A 21,857-nucleotide genomic window follows, 5' to 3' on the forward strand; every position below is an offset into this window, starting at 1 on the left:
ACAAACGATAGCTCAACGAAGTGGTTTATCACGTGGACATTCATAGCAGCCAAGTACTCTAAACGTATGTTGATTCTGAATGTGGAGGGAAAAAAAACAGGAGGATCCGGAGAAAAATCCACGCAACCACGGGAAGAGAGACACACAAACTCCAAATATTCAGCAGGCGTCAGAGGATCGGGATCGAACCCACGACCTCCTGTATACCAGGCGAGGCAGTTAACATCTCATAGCCAGAGTGGTGAGATGTTAACAAACACCCTCTGTGGGGCATATGAAACGTGTGGCCCCCGAAAGTGGATTAAAAAAAAAGTCCCCATTAAAGTGACCTCAGAAGAAGTTCTGTGACGTCACCTTCCAGCACGGCTCTCTGCCACAGGGTGATGCACTGCCGGCTGCAGAATTCCAAACGGGAATGTCTTCGTCTCGCAACGCGATGCCAGCAACACAACTTGGAATATAATTGGGGGGTGCGGGGGGTCGATGGGGGAGGGGTGGGGGTGGCGGGGGGGGGGGTGTCCGAAGGGGATTATGATAATATCCTGTTGGGGTTTCCACACGAATCATCAAGGGGATACACCGGGGATCGCTCGCCCCCACCAAGACACTTTCCATCTCAGGTGGCATCCATCGTGCCTCAACACATTCGAAGCACCAACACAAACGATTTCCGCTCGCAGGAACGCTGCTCTTTCTGGGACGCACTCTGGAATCCCGCTGGAATCGCACTCGTTTGTAAACAACGCCGGTGTTGTTTGAAACTCTAGGACCTCATTAGTGAGCACGGCAGGAGTGGGGGATGCGTGTCCGGGGCTGGCGGCTTGCTCGCTCCCGGAGGGGGTGGGTGGGTGGGGGGGCAGCATCAGGTTCACAGTGAAGGTGCGTGAAAGAGAGCAGAGGTGGAAATTCCACATTGCTATGGCGGTGGGGGAAGGGGTGGGGGCGAGTCAATACATAGGGCAACCGCAGCTGAATTCTACATGAAGCGGTACTCGAGTTATCCACCACAGAGGAATGACGGTGGCGAGATGTGAACTACCTCACTAAGTAAACACGAAGTCGTGGGTTCAATCCCGCCTCTGACGCCTGTATATTTGGAGTTTGCGTGTCTCTCTCCCCGTGGTTGCGTGAATTTTTCTCCGGGTCCTCCGGTTTCCCCCTCCACATTTAGATCAACGTGGCGTTTGGAGTATTTGGCTGCTATAAATTGCATGGTGATGATGAGCCACTTCGTTGAGCTATCGTTTTTGATACGTCAGGCCGTTTCTGAGAAAAAGCTTTACAAGCTCAGTGGGCCTTACCTGGTGTGTAAAAAAAAAAATGTATAGCTTAAACCCAAAACAGGATTTGAACTCTCTCTACCACTGAGGCACCTGCCTGGGTTCTAAGAGATGAGGGATTGGGATTAGTATGGGGTTAAGAAGGGAATCGAAACACATGCGGTTTCCTAGACCGCTTGAAATCCAAGTTTGGAGTTCCAGATCGTGCCGTTTCAGCCACAAGGCGTGTTGCCAGCTGTGGCGTACGCATCAGAAGAATGCGCCGCTGGCAAAGGGAGCGGAACCACGTCCAAAAGTGCGGGGTTTCCAAGCCAGGCTGCGCGTTGAGCAGTCCTCCTCGCAAGCTTTCTCCGCGCACTACCACGGGCGTCTTCAGGAGTCGAATTCGGAATGAGCGGAGGGGAGTCGACGCCCGCGAGCGGTGCGTGGTGCAAGCCCGAGAGGAGACAGTGCGCGGCACACGGCGCAAGCGGCTGCAAAAACCTCGCGCAAAGAAACACGGAGAAAGAGAGAGAGGCGCGGGAGGAAGGGAGAGAAGGAGGGAAGGAGGGAGGGGCACCGTGGCTCAAACGCAACGTGGCGATGGCGCCGCGGGAGAGGGACTTACGATGTTCATGAGCGTGAGCAGGTAGTTCTGCACGTGCTCCTTGCCGTGGAAGCGCACCACCGAGTCGTCCACCGCCAGCAGCACCTCCACGTTGTAGTCCTCGTTGGCCGTGTGCCGGCGCGCCCGCTCCCGCACGCGGTCCCCCACCACGCCCTCGAGGTGGCGCAGGCCGTCCGCCAGCGCGCCCGCCAGCCCGTCGGCCCCTGGGACACCTGACAGACAACGCGGACGCAGACATGGTCAGATTAATCCATTTTCAGAGAGCTGTGAAGCTCCGGGATGAGATGCGGGTGCCAATCAGCGGCTGCCGAGACAGCGGGCGACAGGGCCCAGAGGTCGTCTTCAACGGCGTCGCCCTGCGCGACCCCGACCAGTGGGCGTACAGCCGTTGTAAACGCCACGCAGCGAGGCCTGCTGCTACCAAGGCGGACCCTGCGCCTCGCCTAGTTTGCACACTGGGTTGACAGTCTCCGACTTGGCTGAAGGGACACGAGGGACACAGCTCCCCCCGTGTAGCCAACGCGGTTGCTGGCAGCGAGCACTCGTGAAGCCCCAACACATCACCTGAGGGGGGTGGTGTGGCCAGTACCATGCCCGACCACCTTTGTTTTCCCAGCACTAATGCTTACACAGCGCACCCAGTACTCATTTAAGCACACCTGTCAACCTTATTACCTTATTACAGACAAATTCAAACCTTATTGGTTACCCCGCGCCCTTATAAATCTCAACGTTCATCCATCACGAGGGAGAAACACAAATAAATAGACGAAAAAATGTTGCCCATATTGAAACGGATGTACGCCGTATGGACCTGAATACTAAATTTCCCTGTATAAGAATACAGGTCAACCGCATGGCTTGACGGGGATGTTTAAAGCCGAGTCGAATAAACGGAGGCCCGAGACCAGTTAAAACATACACCACTCATTGTTCACCATTGCCGGGAGTCAAGATTTGAGATTTTTTTGAACTTGGAAAAATTTGGACCATGACGCAGGCACACAATGGCCTCACTAATTTAAATGGACATCGGGGGATGTCCACTGTGAATGAAGCAGGTGGCGCGAGATACTTAAGGTGAACACACCCGCAGTATTAACCAGGGCGGCCTGCCGGATTCAATCCTCTGCAACAACAAGCGGCAGCAACGCAAGCCAAACCCAGCGCGTTAGTGGGCCAAGCCGTAAGGATCTGGTCTGGATAGTGCTTGCTCTGGCAGCACATATTCTAATAATCTGGTGTTTTTTTGGGTTAGATCGTGTATGCATGATAACCTCTATTATGGATTATATTGGTCGCGAAAGCCTACGTGTTAAACGGATCTGGTTTGGTATTTGCTCTGGCAGTACATACACTAAGGATCTGGTTTGGTATTTGCTCCGGCTGTACATATACTAAGGATCTGGTTTGGTATTTGCTCTGGCAGTACATATACTAATGATCTGATTTGGTATTTGTTCTGGCAGTACATATACTAAGAATCTGGTTTGATATTTGCTCCAGGAGTACATATACTAAGGATCTGATTTGGTATTTGCTCTGGCAGTACATATACTAAGGATCTGATTAAGTATTTGTTCTGGGAGTACATATACTAAGGATCTGATTTGGTATTTGCTCTGGCAGTACATATACTAAGGATCTGGTTAAGCATTTGCTCCGGGAGTACATATATTAAGGATCTGGTTTGGTATTTGCTCCGGCAGCACATGCACTAAGGATGCGATTTGTTATTTGCTCCGGCAATAAATATACTCAGGATCTGGTTTGGTATTTGCTCCGGCAGTACATTTACTAAGGATCTGGTTCGGATAGTACTTGCTCCGACAGTACATACACTCAGAATCTAGTCTGGATAGTACTAGCTCCAGCAGTACATATACTTAGGATCTGGTTTGGATAGTACTAGCTCTAGCAGCACATATACTTAGGATCTGGTTTGGATAAGAAGCCAACTTGAGCCTCCAGCACAGAGAGCCGCTCGACCGCAGTGCAAATGTGCGGCGCGGTAAACACGAGCGTCGGCGCAACGCATCGGGAAAACTCCAAGGATTTATTTGCATTCACACATTTGCGAGTTTCGTTTGATTTATTTTTAACAGTTGCAATAAAACGCCGGGTTTAGAGGCCCGCGTCGCGTGGTGTTGCCGAGGGCCACTTGGCCGAAACGCGGCCTTCAACCGTCACCGTGGCGATCTTCGCTAAAGTCGCCGGCCGCGGATTACATCGGTGGCGAGTGATGCCGAAACCGGTCCTGCCCCCTGCCCGACCCCCCCCCTTCCCCACCATCTTCATCAACCGTGCTGACCAGCACAGAGAAGTATGGCCAACCAGCGTTCACGAATGACACGGCATTTGGAAAGTTTTCATCCAGCACCGGCTGACCAAGGAGCTGTAAAGAAAATAATATAACGGCATCTCGAAGAGAGCGCGACTAATTTAAGAAGCTGAAGGTTATGTCGGGTTGGAGTTTTCTCCAGTCGGACGGCAGGGAGCGAGAGGCTCAGCCTTGCGGCACAGGGAGGAGGCGGTCGTGCCGCGGGGCTGAGAACGAGGACGACGCTCCGCACGGACAGACTCTCAAGTTGCTCAACCAGAGGGGAGAACTCGAGGGACGAGGGTAGAGTTTCACTCGCGAGAGCAAGCCGGGCTTGCACGAGTCGCCACAGAGAGGCGGCCGTGGCCAGAGAGGAAGGAGACGCGGGGCGGTCTTAACTCCCGGACTCAGGGGGCACAGAGCCGCGGGGCGGAGGTCCGGCGGGCAAGGGGCTTCCCGACGGCCCCGCCGAATAACGCGCGCCATCGATACCGTCGCGTCTCGGCGCCCCGACCACCCGCCCGGCTAACTCTCCCCGCGCCCACGGAGCGCCGCGCCCGCCGGTGAGCGGTCCGCGTCCTCACGTGCCGCTGCGCCGGCCGATCCTGGCGAGCGGCCGCCAGCGCACCAGCTATCGCCTTCCGGCGTTGGGCTTTGATGCCGCTACAAGGCGGAGAGCACCGGCCGGCCGCAGTCGCCCGGGAACGATAGCGGCGGCGGCGGCGGCGCGACACAAAAGCCGGCGCTGTCTTGTCTGTCCGCGCCGAGAATCCCAACCCGGAGCCAGGCCTCACCCCGCTATCCGGTTACGTGCGACAGCGCGCACTTGTTCCCGGGCCGGGCCGGCGGAACGCAGCGGGCCGCGGTGCCGGAGTTTCGGCTTTCATGATTGCCGGCAGCGGGGACACTGCGGCTTGGGGGCACGCCGCGTAAAATTATCTTGTCCGCGACGCGTCGTCGGGGGGGGCAGGGGCCCCGCGTGGGGACGGGACGGAGCGGGGAGATCAAACGGCGCTGCACACGGCGCCCTTTGTGTCGCCGTCGGGGGTTCGTTTGACGGTTACCGACAAACGCGGCAGGGCCGCCGGTGAGGGCTGGCGAGCGGCCCGCCGGCGGGCACGCCGCCCAAACGGGTCGTCAGCCTCTGCCCCGCTCTGTCGCCGCCGCCGCCGCCGCCGCCGCCGTCGTCGCCGCTGTCCCTCCGTCGCTCATCGCGAGCGACTCCGTGGTCTGCGTGCCATCTGTTGCCCTGCGGCAGTTTGGCAGGGCGCGTGCCGCACATGTAGGTTGCCGCAATTTGACGGAGGGGGGGTTGGCGGGGGGGACCTCTTCCGTTACAGAGACGACGGACTCCGTAAAAAATTATAATAGAGGTTTTCTTTTGGGTTAGATCGCGTGCATTTATAAATGTGTCGTAAAACTTTGGCTTGGCTCTCCAACACCCCGGTGTGCTGTACTAGTAACGAATTGACACGTTTGTTTACGTGACAAACCTTACTAATCGGCTGTGTGGGGTTGTGGCGGATTTAACGACACATTTATATATTAACATGATCTAACCCAAAAAAAAAACCTCTATTATGGATGATGTTGGTCGTGAGAGCCTACTGCGTGTTAAACTCCGTAAAAATTGTGGCGATACAAAACAGGAATTTCCGAACCGGTTACAGGAACGTAAAATAAACGACAAATTCTCAAAACGATGTGGAGCCCCGCGGCGGGCTGGAGGGATCCTCGCACGACCCGCAACTGCCGTGCATGCTCCTGTCGTGCACGCGAGCCTCCAACAACGGTCTAAAAAGAACATTCGAATGTGTTTGGAATACAATAATGTACATGGGGTCACACTGAGTAAGAGTAATGAGATTGTAGCGAATGCACCGCGGAGCCCTGGGCATGCGGAACCCGACTCTTGGAACGAGTCCAACTGTGAAGCCATGTGAGCGGCACCCTGAGCGCACGGCGACGCACGCACCCCACACGCACGCACCCCGCATGCACCCTGCACACACGCACGCAGCACACACGCACCCTGCATCACACACACACGCACCCTGCATCCACGCACGCATCCCGCACACACGCACCCCGAACTTGTCCACCCGCGCGTCTCTCCGCCTCTCAGATTTGCCACGTGTCTGATTTTGGATTCGTTTGTCAGTCCTCAATGGTTGTGTTAATCTCATGTGGCTGTCTCTCTGTCTAACCGAAATGTATTGCTGTTTGTCTGTCCGTCTCTTTGCTCTATGTCCCAATTACAGGGTTTTTTCTTTGCTCCACTTAATTAAAAATCTGCAACAACAACAAAAAAACGCCCCAAAATATTTCTTGACTGCTCGTGAATGCATTACCACCGAGCCGGCTAAACTCCCGGTTTGTTTTCGAGACAAAGCGTCAGCCAAAGCCGCCGTAAGCCAATGTTCACGCTTGCCGTCACAAGCAATTAAAGGTCTCCCGGAAGGGCGCGCGGCGGCCACGGCGGCCACGGCGGCGACGGCACGAAGTGCCGGCCTACGAAGCGCCCGGCCTACGAAGTGCCCGGCTCGGTTCGACGCGACGGCGTGTGCGCGCGGCAGAGGGAGACAGCGGCGCGCGGGACGAGCAGGTGGCGGATCCGCCCTCCTCCTCCCGCTCACGTTTGCCCACGCTCCGAACCGCGCTGGCACGGCAGCCGGGTCGGGGGCGGGCGGAATCTGTCAGTTTGTCACGATCTCCCCGTCGGCACAAAACCGGCGTTCATCGGACCGTCGCCCACCGAGAAAACGCCGACGACAAAAAAAGCAAGACGGCCGCGTTTTCACTCGACGTACTTTTTTTTTTTATCGTGGACGCGATCCGCTTTGAAGTTCTCGCTGCGCCCTCGGCGCTTGCTCAGAGGAGTGAGGGCACTACCCACGGCGAGAGATGCCAATCAGCGCCGTCTTAATGCCCCGCTCTGACACACGGGCATTCGCGCAGAACGTGGAACCAAAAAGTGAAAAGCGCGCAGAGAAGCGCGCTTCGAATTACACCGCGAGACAGGGAAGAGGAGCGCGTGCATTGGAGAACGCACGCAGGCGAATGACATTGTCCACACTGTGGATAAACGTGGCATGGCCTCTGGCAGGACACGTCGCCAGAAGCGATGACGCACGACGGTCGAGATTAATAACGGAGCGGCAAGCCGAGGAATGCAACGCGTCCGAGGGGACGGGGCGCGATGGCATCGGCTCTCGTGTGCAGGAGCCGGGTGAGTTATTGCATCGTGGGATCGTGAGAGATGGCGGCGGACTTGGGAGGCCTTCATCCAGCAGTGGATTGATGACAATGACGACGACGATGCGGGCGCTGACACTGATGGATCAATAAGCCATGCGGGGAGACACGCATGGCTGATCCGCATGAGGGATAACCGCCCAAGCGTGACAAGAACTTTGACGACGGCGAACAAGAACGTGACAGCTCTTCGTGTATTTCTTCCTAAACACTTGTGTCTGTACTCGTGGAAAGCAATACACGTGAGAACTGTTTAACATTGCTGGTGGTTTAATCCCAGGCACGCGACGATTTACAGAATTTATCCGAAATCGGTTCGTGCGTTCGCGATATCCGCACGTCGAGTATTGGAGACTTCGCGAGCCGGTTCCGTGGCGGGGATCGCGAGACGAGAGGCCGGACGAGACGGACCACGGGATGGAGCGTGACACGGACCATGCGGGGCACGGTGCAGCGGAGACAGCAGAGAAGCCGCTCACTGGCGAGACCCGGCAGGTCACTCCTGCAGGTGACTCTCTCCTAGCCTCTGGAGCGTGCAGCTCGTTAAACAAATAACCTCGACGCGAATCGCGACGAGCCATCGAATCGCAGCGGAGGGAGGTGGGGGGGTGGGGGGTGGGGGGAGGGGGAATTGGGGGGTCCCGCCGACAGACGCGGTGTGCAGAGCGGCCGCGGCGTTTCCTTCCCATATGGGGGACCGGTCGCGGGCGGGCTGCCCCCCCCCCCGCCCCGTCATAGCCAGTGTCTTCTTAACCAAACCCCCGTTATTTCCACAAAAAACAGAGATTAGCCGTTTTACAGCTTATTCATATTCCTCTTCGACGGTTTCTGACAAAGGGTGAAATTGATCATGCACTCGCTCTGTTTTCGTCCGCGCGTCTCTCTGCAGCGCGAGGCATGAACTCTCGTACGTTGCAAAGCAACCCGAGTGGTTCGAACTACGCGCACCTTGAGAGAGGGTGGGTGGAGGTGAGGCTTCGAGTGCTGCGACTCGTATCCCCGCTGGGCCACACGGCGCAGCCCACACCTGTGCCCACACCTGTGCCCACACCTGTGCCCACACCTGTGCCCACACCTGTGCCCTCACCTGTGCCCACACCTGTGCCCTCACCTGTGCCCTCACCTGTGCCCACACCTGTGCCCTCACCTGTGCCCACACCTGTGCCCACACCTGTGCCCTCACCTGTGCACACACCTGTGCCCACACCTGTGCCCACACCTGTGCCCACACCTGTGCCCACACCTGTGCCCACACCTGTGCCCTCACCTGTGCTGCGTGCCAATAAAGTGATACACACGTGAATTTTGATTTAAAGCTTTCGTGACTGCAGTAATTCATATTCTTAGCTCTTTCGGTAAAGTCACGTTGAAGGGAAACAATAAAATAATAAAATATATATAAAACAATAAAAATTCTCACGACGTTTCGACCATAACACAAACGGTCGTCATCAGGTGCAAACCGACACACCTGATGACGACCGTTTGTGTTATGGTCGAAACGTCGTGAGAATTTTAATTGTTTTATATATATTTTATTATTTTATTGTTTCCCTTCAACGTGACTTTACCGAAAGAACTAAGAATATGATACACACCTGGTCAACAACAACCGCCATTCACCACTGTGGCGATGATGTCACCATGGCACTTGTGCCAGGCTAGGTGCACAAACCTGATCACACGTGCCCCTACCAGATTATAAGACTGCACACCTCCAACGCTTAGAATACAGGGGACGACATGCGTCTCATAATCCAGAGAATACGGTAACAATAATGACGATGAATGTAAGATGAAATACGAAATGCCCCACAAGTATCTTCTAAACTCTGCCTTTGTCCACCGGGTGTTATTGCGTACAGTGCGGCCGGCTGTCGTACGTCCATCGGCTGCCAAAACTCGGCGTCCTTCAGCGAGGCCTTGCCAACTTTTGCGCTTAAGTGGCCTTTTCACGAGGCTGTGGCCACACAGCCCTGATTTATCTCAAGATTGGCGTCAAATCTGAAAGCCCTCCTCGCATTTTTCCACTTTCCACGTCTCCCTTCCCGTGCACCCACCCCCCTCCCCGTGCCACCCCCAGCCCCCCACCCCGCACCCTCCGCCCACCCCACCCTCCCCAGTCCTCCACGTCCCCTCTTTCCCCTCTCCCCTCTTCCTCTCTCCCGGCAAGGCCCCATTCCAGCCCCATCAATGGCCCCTCTGCAGCATCCAAACCAAATCAATATTTTGCCACTTGGATGGGGCTTCTATTTTCTTTCAAAGCTTATACTATTACTACTACGACTATATACCGGGGATTTTTTTTTCGTGCAACACAAGGGCGCACGCACGCACGCACTTTGCCGAACGCCTCCGCGTTCAAAGCGAAAATCGAAGAATCGATTATTATTTTTTTCCCCTTTCCTCGTTCAAAGTCTGTCTTCTCTCGTGTTTTTGTCCAGGACCGGCGGCAGGACCACACGGGGGCCTAGACGGGGGGAGGGGGGGTGGTTCAAAGCCGAGCTCTTCTCTCAAGACGACGCTCCTCCTCAGACTCGTAAATCACCCCCGCCCCCCCACCTCCATTCCTGACCCCGCTGCGGGTGACGACGGGGTTAACGGCGCAGCCGACGAGCGCGCAAGGCGGTGCAACTGCACTGAGGCTGGAGCTCACGGGTCCAAGGGAACCCAGGTTCTGGGCTAACAAGGGGGGGGGGGGGGGTGAAGGGAGTGGGGGGGGGGGAGTCGACACTAGTGAGACTGCACTGTCGGTTAAAATCCACACCATTTTTGGGGTACATTTCCGCCGTGTGATTTAAACACCGCCGGGAAGTTGGCCCTGAGCGAGTGTCGGCACAGCGAGTGACCCCGTGACATCACGGCTGTTTTGCCGAGTCGGCCCAAACGATAATTATTTGTTTCGAGATAACCGTTATCGAGAACCAGTGCAGGACCTCACGTCAAAAGGTCATCGTGACCAACGTCACCGCACTTGGCCATCACTTCCTTCCTTGCGCTCGAGCCCGCAGTTTCGCCAAGTCGACGTGTGACCTTCTAAGTCGGCTCCACGTCCCACCACCGCCTGTGCACGAGCTGCTCCACCTTCGCGGTTGCCACTCCGTAGCTCGTCTCGACCGCACAGAATCGTCGTCCCTCCGATCGACGACGCGTCCCCGCCACCGCCGCGGTCGCTGCGCGTGCAACGGCGATCGACGCGCCGGACGGGACGCCCGCGCGAAGGAGACGTTCCATCTCTAGGGATTAGTCCGGGGGAAATTTTGTCGAAGCCCTGTTTGCGTTCAACACATACGGACGCGACAGGGGATTGTGCCCATTCACGCAGGAGGAGGCAGCCAGGGTGGGGGGGGGGGCGGGGCGGGGCGTGTGAAGGCAAGGTGAGGTGTGGGGGTGGGGGCCGTGTGGGAGGAGGAAGCCCAATGAAGAGGGGAGGGGGGGGTGTGGGCTGGTCAGGCCGTTGTGGATCTCCGAAATTTTGCTCAGTCAGCATTCTCAAACAACCGCCAAACGGCACGGCCGGACTTGCACACACGCGCGCCGGGAAACGCCAGGGTTCACCAACAAGGCGCACAATGCGTCTAGGGCAAGCGCTCGCGTATCCACGGCAAACGTTTACAGAGAGGGCCCTGAGTCTACAGTGAGAAGTGTATGGAGGCCGGAGGCCGGAGGTCGGTCGGCCGGTTGGGTGTAAGGAAGAGGCCACTGCCTACCCAGCACAACACGGGACGACTCGTGTCTAGGGCAAAGCATTCACACGGAGAGACGTGAGGTGCCAGGGAGTCACTTATTTAACCAGTCCAAAGAGTTTTTTTTTTCAGGAGGGTCCTGCTATGTTGGGATGTTTGGCTAACACCAATGACACACTGTGCCTGTGTGTGTTTAGCTCAGGGCGGAAACCAGAGAACACCCAATGCCGAACACGGGGAGAATTTACAAACTCCACAAAGACGGTGATCGTGCGAGTCGGGAACCAAACCCAGGTGCTCTCTTGCTGTGAGGCGCGAGCGTTACCGCTGCATGCCCCTAGCCTGAAGGAGTTTGCCACTCACAGTCGCCCTCTCACCCCACCACTCAGACAGCACTGAGGGAGGGCGAGGGGGGGGATGGGGGGGGGTGTTCAACTCTCACGAAATTGCCGAGCGTCCAAACGAGCCGTGCCGAGCGGCCTCCGGCCACAGCCGGATCCCCCCCCACCCCCCCCAACCACGGGTGGTAGCCAGAGGCTCATTTCTCACCGAGTATTTTCCTGGGTCGCCGGTCGACTGGAGTAGGGGGTCACGTGATGAGCAGTAGCCACAGCAACAGCGAGAGGCATGCTGGACGTGGTGTGCCGGGCGCGCAGATATTATCACGGTCGCCCACCAAGACACGTCTGGGCTGTGTCTGTGGCTACTACTCGTCGCTTGCCGCTTTCTCCGGGATACCAGCGACCTGGAAAATACTCGGCGAGCAATTAAGCCCTGGGGCACACAGCCCCTACTGCCAGGAGCGCCACGGCCGGCACGGAGGCCCCTGGCACGCCACGGCCGCGCCGCTACTCCGCACGATCCACCCCTTGCGAGTCGTGGGCCACGCCCCGAGCGCGGGGCGCTGGGCGCCACGCTGAACGCGGCCGGCGGCCCAGCATGGCGGTGACGTCACCACGGCGCTTGTGCCAGGCTAAGTGCACTTTAAGGCCACCCGCTGGCAGGAGGTCATGGGACAGACCCGGGTTGACTAACTGAGATGACTGGCAGATGCATCCCCTGTGCCACCCCCCTACTCTGCCAATTGGCGGATTACACACACACACACGTTCGTGAAACACCCTCCATACCCGTGGGTGTCGAGGTCCCTATCATACCCTCACTTAACGCCAGGGTATGGTGGCAGTACAGCAAGTGGGTTGATTTCCATCTGTATCCCATCCGCGCGGGCACTGGGCGTCACCTGCCTACAGTGGCCGATTTGCCTCCCATGGAATTAGCCGATCATCCCAATGTAGGACCGCAGAGCTTGGGCGACGGTTGGTAGCGCCGATTCTGGCTGACTTTACCAAGCGCTTACCTGTGGTTTGCCACGGTGCCTCCGTGCGAAAGCTGCGCGCGTTACCAACTCTGCGGCAGAGTTTCGCATTAACCGCGCTGCCCCACAGAAATATAACGGTGTCCGTACAACATTAGCAGATAATTATTGTTGGGGTTTTTTTTGCTGTTCGTTTTCGTTTTGAATTCCCCCACCGTAAGGGCCATGTGGCACGGTTTCATATTTTTTTGTGCGAGAGTCAGGGGACTGGGGGGGGGAAGGGGGGTGAGGGGCTAAGAGCAGGGCCCTAGCCTCTGACAATTTGAAACAACCGCGTGGGCTGTAAGGGGAGAAGGCAGGCACAAACGAGGCCTCATTAGCGCCACTCAAATTGAGCGTAACGAGCTCTAACCGCGCAGACCAGGGCGGTTAATTTCACACAAAGTAAATCGTGCTCAGAAAAAAACACGCACGCTCAGAAACGCTCACACGCGCTCAGAAACACACACGTTCAGAAACACACACACACTCTCAGAAACACACACACGTGCTCAGAAACACACACACGTGCTCAGAAACACACACACACGTGCTCAGAAACACACACACACGTGCTCAGAAACACACACACACACACGTGTTCAGAAACACACGCACTCAGAAACACACGCACTCAGAAACACACACGTTCAGAAACACACAAACACGCTCTCAGAAAGACACACACGTGCTGAGAAACACAAACACGCTCAGAAACACACAGACGCTCTCAGAAACACACACGCACGTGCTCTCAGAAACACACCCACGTGCTCTCAGAAACACACACGCACGTGCTCTCAGAAGCACACCCACGTGCTCAGAAACACACACACACACGCTCTCAGAAACACACACACACGCTCTCAGAAACACACACACGCACGTGCTCTCAGAAACACACACACACGCTCTCAGAAACACACACACGCACGTGCTCTCAGAAACACACACACACGCTCTCAGAAACACACACACACGCTCTCAGAAACACACACACACGCTCTCAGAAACACACACACGCACGTGCTCTCAGAAACACACACACACGCTCTCAGAAACACACACACACGCTCTCAGAAACACACACACACGCTCTCAGAAACACACACACACGCTCTCAGAAACACACACACACGCTCTCAGAAACACACACAGTGCTCTCAGAAACACACACACACGCTCTCAGAAACACACACACACGCTCTCAGAAACACACACACGTGCGCAGCAGCAGCCGCGATCGATCCACTGTTGGATGAAGGCCTCCCCAACCCGCAGCCACCTCTCTCGATCCCACGACGCAACGAACTGGCGAGAAACCGCCCCTCCCCGCCGCCGCATACGAGGCCCTCGGGTTCCATCGCTCCATCTCCGCGATGGGCGTCCCCTCTCTGGTGTCCCCCCCCCCCACCCGCCGCCTCGACGCGGCCGCCCGCCGTGGCATCAAGAGCCCGCGTGCGAGTTCTCTAATCCGCGCCTTCCTCTTTCCCCCGGCCTCGCAGGGGTAATTTAAGACACCCACGCACGTCCCCAAGCTCCCGTGCCCATTACACGAAGTCCTTCATCCCCATCCCTGCCGTCAGCTTCCGCGAGGACGGGGGTCCGAGCGAAGTCCCTACGCGACGCGTCTGTTCTGTACCGATCTTCTTGTGCCGTTCCTGTCCTAAACATTTCTTCTGCTCCATGTCCTTATATATATACACACACACACATAAATAATGTGTGTGTGTGTATATATATAAGGACGTGAAGCAGAAATGTTTGTTTTGTAAGCAAAGATGAATCCTCGTTTACAGAATAATGAACAGAATAGCGAAGTGTCTTGCAAGTGGCCTCGCGGATTGAAGCTCACGAGAGACGAAGGGGCAGGAGATGGGCCCAGCACACACGAGCGGTGGCCTCGATGCCAGCAGCAGCAGCAGCAGCGCCACTCAACGCCAACTTCTGCAACCGCAGGCCAATGTCGAGAGGTCGCCACGGTCTCCACACCTCACCGTCTCTCCCTTGGCCAGTCGACAGCCGACCTTCAAGGTTGACCTCGCAGGCCAATCGCCGCCGCCGCCACCACCTGGCTTTGGGGTCACCAACCTCTGGGCGCCACTCCAGTGCCCGTCTCGGTGACCTGCCCTCCCTCCCCCGCCCTGCACTCGTGTCCTGCCCATCGCATCCTCCACCTCCTCCTCCTCTTCCTCCCGATTACACCTGCGGTGCTTTTCTGCCACGGCCGACCCCTTTCCTTCCGTTAAACTTTCAGCGTTCTCCGCTAGCACCTGTGTTTAACGCCACGCGCTTTTTTTTTCCCAGCCGCTGCGGTTAAATTCCGCCCCCCCCCAGTTTCCCTTCAAACCAAATTAACCAACCTGCAAAGTCACCCAACGATAGAGCACACCCCCCCCCCCCCCCCACCATGGCTACCCCTCCCTCCCCTAATCACCCCCCCCCCTCGCCCCCCCCTCCCCCACACTCTAATTGATGGAACTAATCGCACCAATTACTATTGTATCAACTCGCGGGTAAATTGCAAAAACAATTCTCACAGCCAAATATAGCAGCCATTGGGACTCTAATGTGCTCGCTGGTTTCATTGTTTACGCCGAGTGATGGACCAAATTCTCAACAACAGCAACAGAGACCCGGCTCCCCACACAGCAGTGACGACTGCTCCGGCCTCAAGACCCCCCCCCATCCCCCGGGCATCCCCCAAAGCCACCGCCGTCGCCTCCGACCTCTCCGACTCTCCCACGGCGGGGTCACGTCGGCAGGCAACCACTCGGCCTCTCCTCTGCAACTCCAAGGAGGCGGCACGAACGGGGCAACCCTGACCGGGCGGTCACGGGGAGGGGGCGGGGGGAACGCGACGCGGAGGTCGGAGGTCGGAAGAGACCTCCCCGGGGCAACTGGGATCGCGATGTCGCGTCAAACGTGCGAGCAAACGAGGCGGGTTGTTGACCGACGCCGCGGTGGCCACGGCCTGGCCCCCGGGCTCGGCCCCCCCGCGGCTCGGCCCCGGCGCCCAGCGACCGCGTCGAAGACGCTCGCCAAGCGACTTGGCGAGATGTCGGCACATTCGGCGACTCGGCACCAAACCCCGCGGGCGAGCGTCCCCGTCGCCGGACGCTCGGTTTTCACCGCCAAGGCAACGACTCATAATCGATGTTTAGGGCAAGGCCACGTGGTTATAGCACCTTCCACCACGCAACCAAAGGCGTTAAACACGTGGGCAGGCGTCGCTGGTACGTCTGCCGAGCCGGAGACGTCGACAGCCTGGGTTTGAATCCGGGTTTCAAGCGGCCACCGGCGCTCCCCATCGAACCGCCCCCCACCTCACAGCTTTACCCAGAAATCGACAATTGAGCACCGGCGGGCTATCCCCGCCACGCTTGGCCGACCCTCAACGTTGCTCCTTCCGCCGCCGCCGCCGCCTTGACCGCGGCGTTACCGCGCCGGGACGACGACGGGGTGCAGGGTGGCGCTCCCCCCTCCTGCTGTGCAGAGGGGTAGCACCGAGGCCTCTGGGCGCCGACCGCTGACGCAAATAAATAAATAAAGCTCTCCGTCGTCTGATGTGCGCGAGTTGCTCACGCAAAAAAAAATAAAGAGAGGATATTTGATATTTATTTCATTTCATTTATTTACTTATTGGGAGCATTGTGCCAGGAAGCGCGGCCAAGAGGAAATGCGTCGTTTACAGTGGGGTCCCTGGTGAGGCTCGACGGCTCCGTGTCAACTCGATCGCGTGGATTGAGGCACCAACAAGCAGACGCTGGGTGCAGCGGTGCACGAGCACAGCTGCCCGTCGCTCCCGCACGGCGCGCCGCGACGTGTGAACCCGGGGCTCCTGGAGAGGTTCACTCTTGAGCCTCGACGGCCTCAACGGCACCTAGGGGACTCCTCCGCATCAAGCGGTGCAGGCTTCACCAGGTGGGGATCATTTCACTGCTGGCAGCGCGATGATCATGATGACGGTGATGGGCGTGACGATGATGCCAGAGTTCAACTATTGTGGGTGCTGTGATTTGGATGATGACGATGGTGATGATGATGACCTAAGTAGAGGAGGGTAGATTAGACAAGGGTCTCCATTTGATTCCTTGCACCAGGGCCCATGTCAAACACGTGACACCACCACTCACTCTCACACTCACTCTCACACTCTCTCCCTCACTCTCTCCTCTCTCACTCACTCTCTCTCACTCTCACTCACTCACTCTCACACACTCTCACACTCTCTCACTCTCTCACACTCTCTCACTCTCTCACACTCTCTCACTCTCTCACACTCTCTCACTCACTCTCACAATCTCTCCCACTCTCTCGCTCACTCTCACACCCTCTCACTCACTCTCACACTCTCTCACTCACTCTCACACTCACTCTCCCACTCTCTCACTCACTCTCACACTCTCTCACTCACTCTCACTCACTCTCACACTCTCTCACTCACTCTCACACTCTCTCACTCACTCTCACACTCACTCTCACACTCTCTCACTCACTCTCACACTCTCTCACTCTCTCTCACTCACTCTCACACTCTCACTCACTCTCACTCACTCTCACACTCTCTCCTCTCTCACACTCACACACTCTCTCACTCTCACACTCTCACACCCTCTCCTCTCTCACTCACTCTCACACTGATCTCACACTCTCTCCTCTCACTCCCTCACTCACTCTCACACTGACTCTCACACTCTCTCCTCTCACTCCCTCACTCACTCTCACACTCTCTCACTCTCTCCTCACTCACTCACTCTCACACTCTCTCACTCACTCTCACACTCTCTCCCTCACTCTCACACTCTTTCCCACTCTCTCACTCACTCTCACACGCTCTCACTCTCTCTCACTCACTCTTACACTCTCTCACTCACTCTCCCCTCTCTCCCTCACTCTCATCACTCTCTCCTCTCTCACTCACTCTCACACTCTCTCACTCACTCACTCTCACACTCTCTCACTCACTCTCTCCTCTCTCACTCTCACACTCACTCTCACACTCTCTCCTCCTCACTCTCTCCTCTCTCCCTCACTCTCTCCTCTCTCCCTCACTCTCACTCTCACACTCTCTCACTCACTCTCACACTCTCTCACTCACTCTCACACCCTCTCCTCTCTCACTCACTCTCACACTCTCTCACTCACTCTCACACTCTCACTCTCACACTCACTCACTCTCACACTCTCTCACTCAATCTCACACACTCTCCTCTCTCACTCTCACACTCTCTCACTCACACTCTCTCCCTCACTCTCACTCTCACACTCTCTCACTCACTCTCAAACTCTCTCACTCACTCTCACACTCTCTCCTCTCTCACTCACTCTCACACTCTCTCACTCACTCTCACACTCTCACTCTCACACTCTCTCACTCACTCTCACACTCTCTCACTCAATCTCACACTCTCTCCTCTCTCACTCTCACACTCTCTCACTCACTCTCACACTCTCTCCCTCACTCTCACACTCTCTCCCTCACCCTCACACTCTCCTTTTCTCTCACACACACTCTCCTCTCTCACTCACTCTCACTCATCCTCTCCTCTCTCCCTCACTCTCTCCTCTCTCCCTCACTCTCACACTCTCTCCCTCACTCTCACACTCTCTCACTCACTCTCACACTCTCTCCTCTCTCACTCACTCTCACTCTCTGCTCTCTTCCTCACTCTCACACTCTCTCCTTTCTCCCTCACTCTCACACTCTCGCTCACTCTGGCCTCACTATTCCAGCCCCACTCCCTCCCCCTCTCCCTGGGGCTCCCCCCCCCCCACCCCCCTCGAACTCTCCCGCCTGACGATACACGTTGAAGCGATTGCGAGTCTGTGGAGAGGCCCGCATCTGCTAGCGCTTAGGGGTGGTGGCGGCACTAAGCCTCTGGGTGAGACGCAGGCCCACCTGGGCAGCGGCCCCCATGCTCGCTCCCCAGTAGGTGATACGTCACACCGGCCGGCGCTTTTCAACTCGTGGACGCGCATGCACGCACGGACGGACGCACGGACACACACACACGCACACGCGCATGCACAAACACATGCACACACGCACAGACACACAGACACACACGCATTCACAAACGCACGCACAAACGGACACGCACACAAATACAAAGATCCCCCCGCATAGCCTTAACAGACTGTTGGGGCAGGTGCCATTTGCGAGCACCTATGAAGGTCGGTGCGGCACACGCCCGGCCGCCTTTGTCTCCCCAGTGGCGATGTTGTGACACACCGCACCAGGTACTCATTTGAGGCTGGGTAGACCTAGAGGAGGGCCCGGGACCAAATGAGATAAACGTCACCGGCGTTGGCCGTGAGCGAAAATCAAACTCGGGTCGCCGTGTTCGTAGCGCAGCGCGCCAACTGCTACACTGCCGATCCCCATTAAAATAAATCAAACACCAATTTGGGGTCTCAAGGGGGGGGGGAGGGGGGGTGGGGGTGGGAGGTGGTGGCCGTGGGAGGGGGTGGGAGGGTGATCGCTCCCATTGACCCCTTCCCTTGGATCTGCGACCTACTCGAGTCCTCGCTCTTTCCTCGTGCGCTGCCCATGCTGCCCATGCTGCCCACGAGCGACCAGCGCCCGAGTTCCAACTGGACGCGTCAGCCACCGTGGAGCTCACCAGGTGGCAGGAAACCCAAGACGTCACGACGCGTCTGTCATTGGACGAGTCATATTCCCACTGTGGCTACTGGCTCCGTGCGGGCAGGCTACGGAGAGACGTTTTCCGTTGGGAACTCTCACCAGAGAGCGGCGCATCACCCCGTGTTGGAGAACGGCCTGCGGAAGGCGATATCGGCCGTGTTGTGCGGTCCCTCCGAGTGACCTTTGAAGCGGCACCTTCCCCACCCCCCGCCCGCCCGCCCTGCCGCAGGGAATATTAGCCACACGGCAATCAAACGGACTTTTTTTGTAACTCTTAAGAAAGCTGGAGTCGCTCCAAATCAAGCGTAAAAACCAAATGTAACGCAACGGGGGATTCGCGCGGCGATCGGTGACCGCGCTGTGACCCACCGACTCGCTGCACTCGAGAACCCGCGGTTGTGTGGCCGAAACCTTGGTGCGAACCCAGTTGGAGCCCTCCTTCCCCGGTGCCAGCTCGGAGTCTCTGATCCCTGGGCCACCGTGACCCATTTCTCTGCCGCCCCCCCCGCCCCCCGGCACCACCCCCCCCCCCACCCCCCACTGCAAGTGCGTTTCGCAAGGAACCATCCGCGCGTCGCTCAGCCCTCTGATCGGGAGACGCTCGCCTCCTCATCTTTCTTCAAGATATGGCGGACGAGCCACGCGCCGCCCGGCCGCGTTCGTTCGGCGCAGCTGCCAAGCGAGCAGCTTTTTTTTTTATCTTGGACGCCATCTCCATCCCTGAAATTCTAAGAATCGCGTGTGCCCCCCGTGTAAGCCCCCCCCCCTGCCTCGCCCCCCTTTGCCAAATCTCGCCCCCACCACCACCCCCCCCCCCCACCAACACCGCGCTCCACGCCAGCGCTGCTCACGTGAGGTTCATAATCAAAACACTGCCCTATTGTATAAGTGGCTACTCTGCGATAACAATAATAACGCTCGAATTCAAATTGGCCATTGCGCTATGTGGATTATCATCACAATCATTGGGGGTTTTATCAGTGAGGCATGCCCATATACCGACTCTGTCAGGGGCAGCCCACAGTGATGTATGTACATGGAAAGAGATCCATTTGGGGCTCACCAATGAAGCCTTGCCACCGATGCACCCACAGTCGAACATGGGCGACAGACCCATCGTTGGACCCCTGTGCTCCGACGCATTACGGCAGTGAGCGCAAGCGGCAATAACTCGCGTCACCGATGCTTCGGGCTCGCTTTATACGGTACGCGAATATATATATTTTTTAAACTAGAGAGGCACTGTGTGTTTTATGGACCGGATCGCATTTCCCATAAACCCCGTGTAACCCCCGGGCCTGCGACGACACGACACAGGGGTTTACGACGCTCGGTTTTTTTGCGCGATGACGGCGGCTTAGATTTAACGGGTTGATGAAATCGACAGCAATTAAATTAATTGAGTTTAATGGGATTCTCGTTACGTAAACGGCCCGTGTGATTTTTCATCGGAAGGTTTATGAAAAAATTAAATAACAGGGGACGTAAACAGGATTCAAATTTTTCATGACAGGTTTTTTGGGTTAGATTGCGTAAATAAATGTGTCGTCAAACCCGCCACCACCCGACACAGCCAATTAGTAAGGGTTGTCACGTAAACAGAACGTGGCCAATTTGTGACTAGTACAGCACTAACCGGTGTGTTGGAGAGCCAAGCCACAGCATTTACAATCCGAGTACGACGTTTTGCCAGTAATTGCAACGAGCTTCCTCAGGCGACAGCCAGATTTGTGGAGAAGTCCTCCTGTTTCGTGCCTTAAATAAAGGGGGTAGATGTGATGACGTCACTTGTGAGCTCTTCTTGCGTGAAGTGGAGGGGCGGGGGGGGGAATTCATGAATGCGTATAAATGACTATGGGTATCCAATTGCCATATTTGTCGTTAATCCCGTTACGTCGCTTTAGAAAGCACGCCGTGAACGACACGGTGACGCACAAGGTCCCTAGGGCTGCATGGACTACAACCCCCGAACAGGAGAGCGTCGTCCACTGCGCCAACCATGGCGACGCACCACTCCGCTGCTCCGGACGCAACCACCGAGGGGGGCGGGAGAAGGGAGATCAACAACCCCACCTCGATGGAGAATCACAGCTGATGCTCTACATTGACAAGATGAGCCACACACAAAAAAAATCGAGAACAAAAAAAATCTCCACTCACGTCAAGCCTCAAATCAGCCCATCATCCCTTTCCGGACCGATAAACTGGGTACCATTCAGTTTCGTCGCTCATTCCGGGCGCTGGGAGTTTAGCGGTGACGGAGCAGTTGGCGCACTGCACGAGTGAACCGCCAAGAAGTGTTCGATTCCCGTCCACCGTGGGCGAGATTTGCGTTCGCAGCACGCCGTGCGCTAAAACCGCTGCACCACCGCTCCGGTTGGAAAAAAACTCACTGGGATTCTTTGTTCGTAACCGAGATACAAAGCTCGCGGGGCCCGGTGCCACCGCGTACAGTGCCGTTGTATTCGTTGTTGGCCGAGGGCGATCACAGACTGGCGCGGGGGCGAGAGACGGGTTCCAACTCCCGCCAGGTGCTCGCTCTCCGCGCCCAGGTGAGCTCGCACGTTCCGTCACGTCCCACGACGTCACTGGCGGACAGGCCTCGTGGCGGCGGCGGCGGGGAGGGAGGCGCGCGTTGTTTATTTTTGTTCCCTTCGCCCTCGCGCGCCCGTCTCTCACTCCCGTCGCCCACCCCTGCGGCGC

The 21,857-nt window shown here is 56.9% G+C and overlaps 1 protein-coding gene across 2 annotated transcripts in view; it reads right to left on the reverse strand.

Moving 5' to 3' along the window:
* Positions 1-21,857, reverse strand: part of LOC116951081 (A disintegrin and metalloproteinase with thrombospondin motifs 3-like) — an 87,335-nt gene that overhangs the window by 35,769 nt on the left and 29,709 nt on the right. For both annotated transcript variants that reach the window (XM_032969466.2, XM_032969464.2), the window contains exon 4: positions 1,888-2,099. In XM_032969466.2, the coding sequence (XP_032825357.2) occupies positions 1,888-2,099 (212 nt within the window). The remainder of the gene's footprint in view (positions 1-1,887; positions 2,100-21,857) is intronic.

This window comes from Petromyzon marinus, chromosome 41 (assembly GCF_048934315.1).
Source record: "Petromyzon marinus isolate PM22_M1 ecotype Great Lakes invasive population chromosome 41, UKy_Petmar_22M1.pri1.0, whole genome shotgun sequence".
Lineage (NCBI taxonomy): Eukaryota > Metazoa > Chordata > Hyperoartia > Petromyzontiformes > Petromyzontidae > Petromyzon > Petromyzon marinus.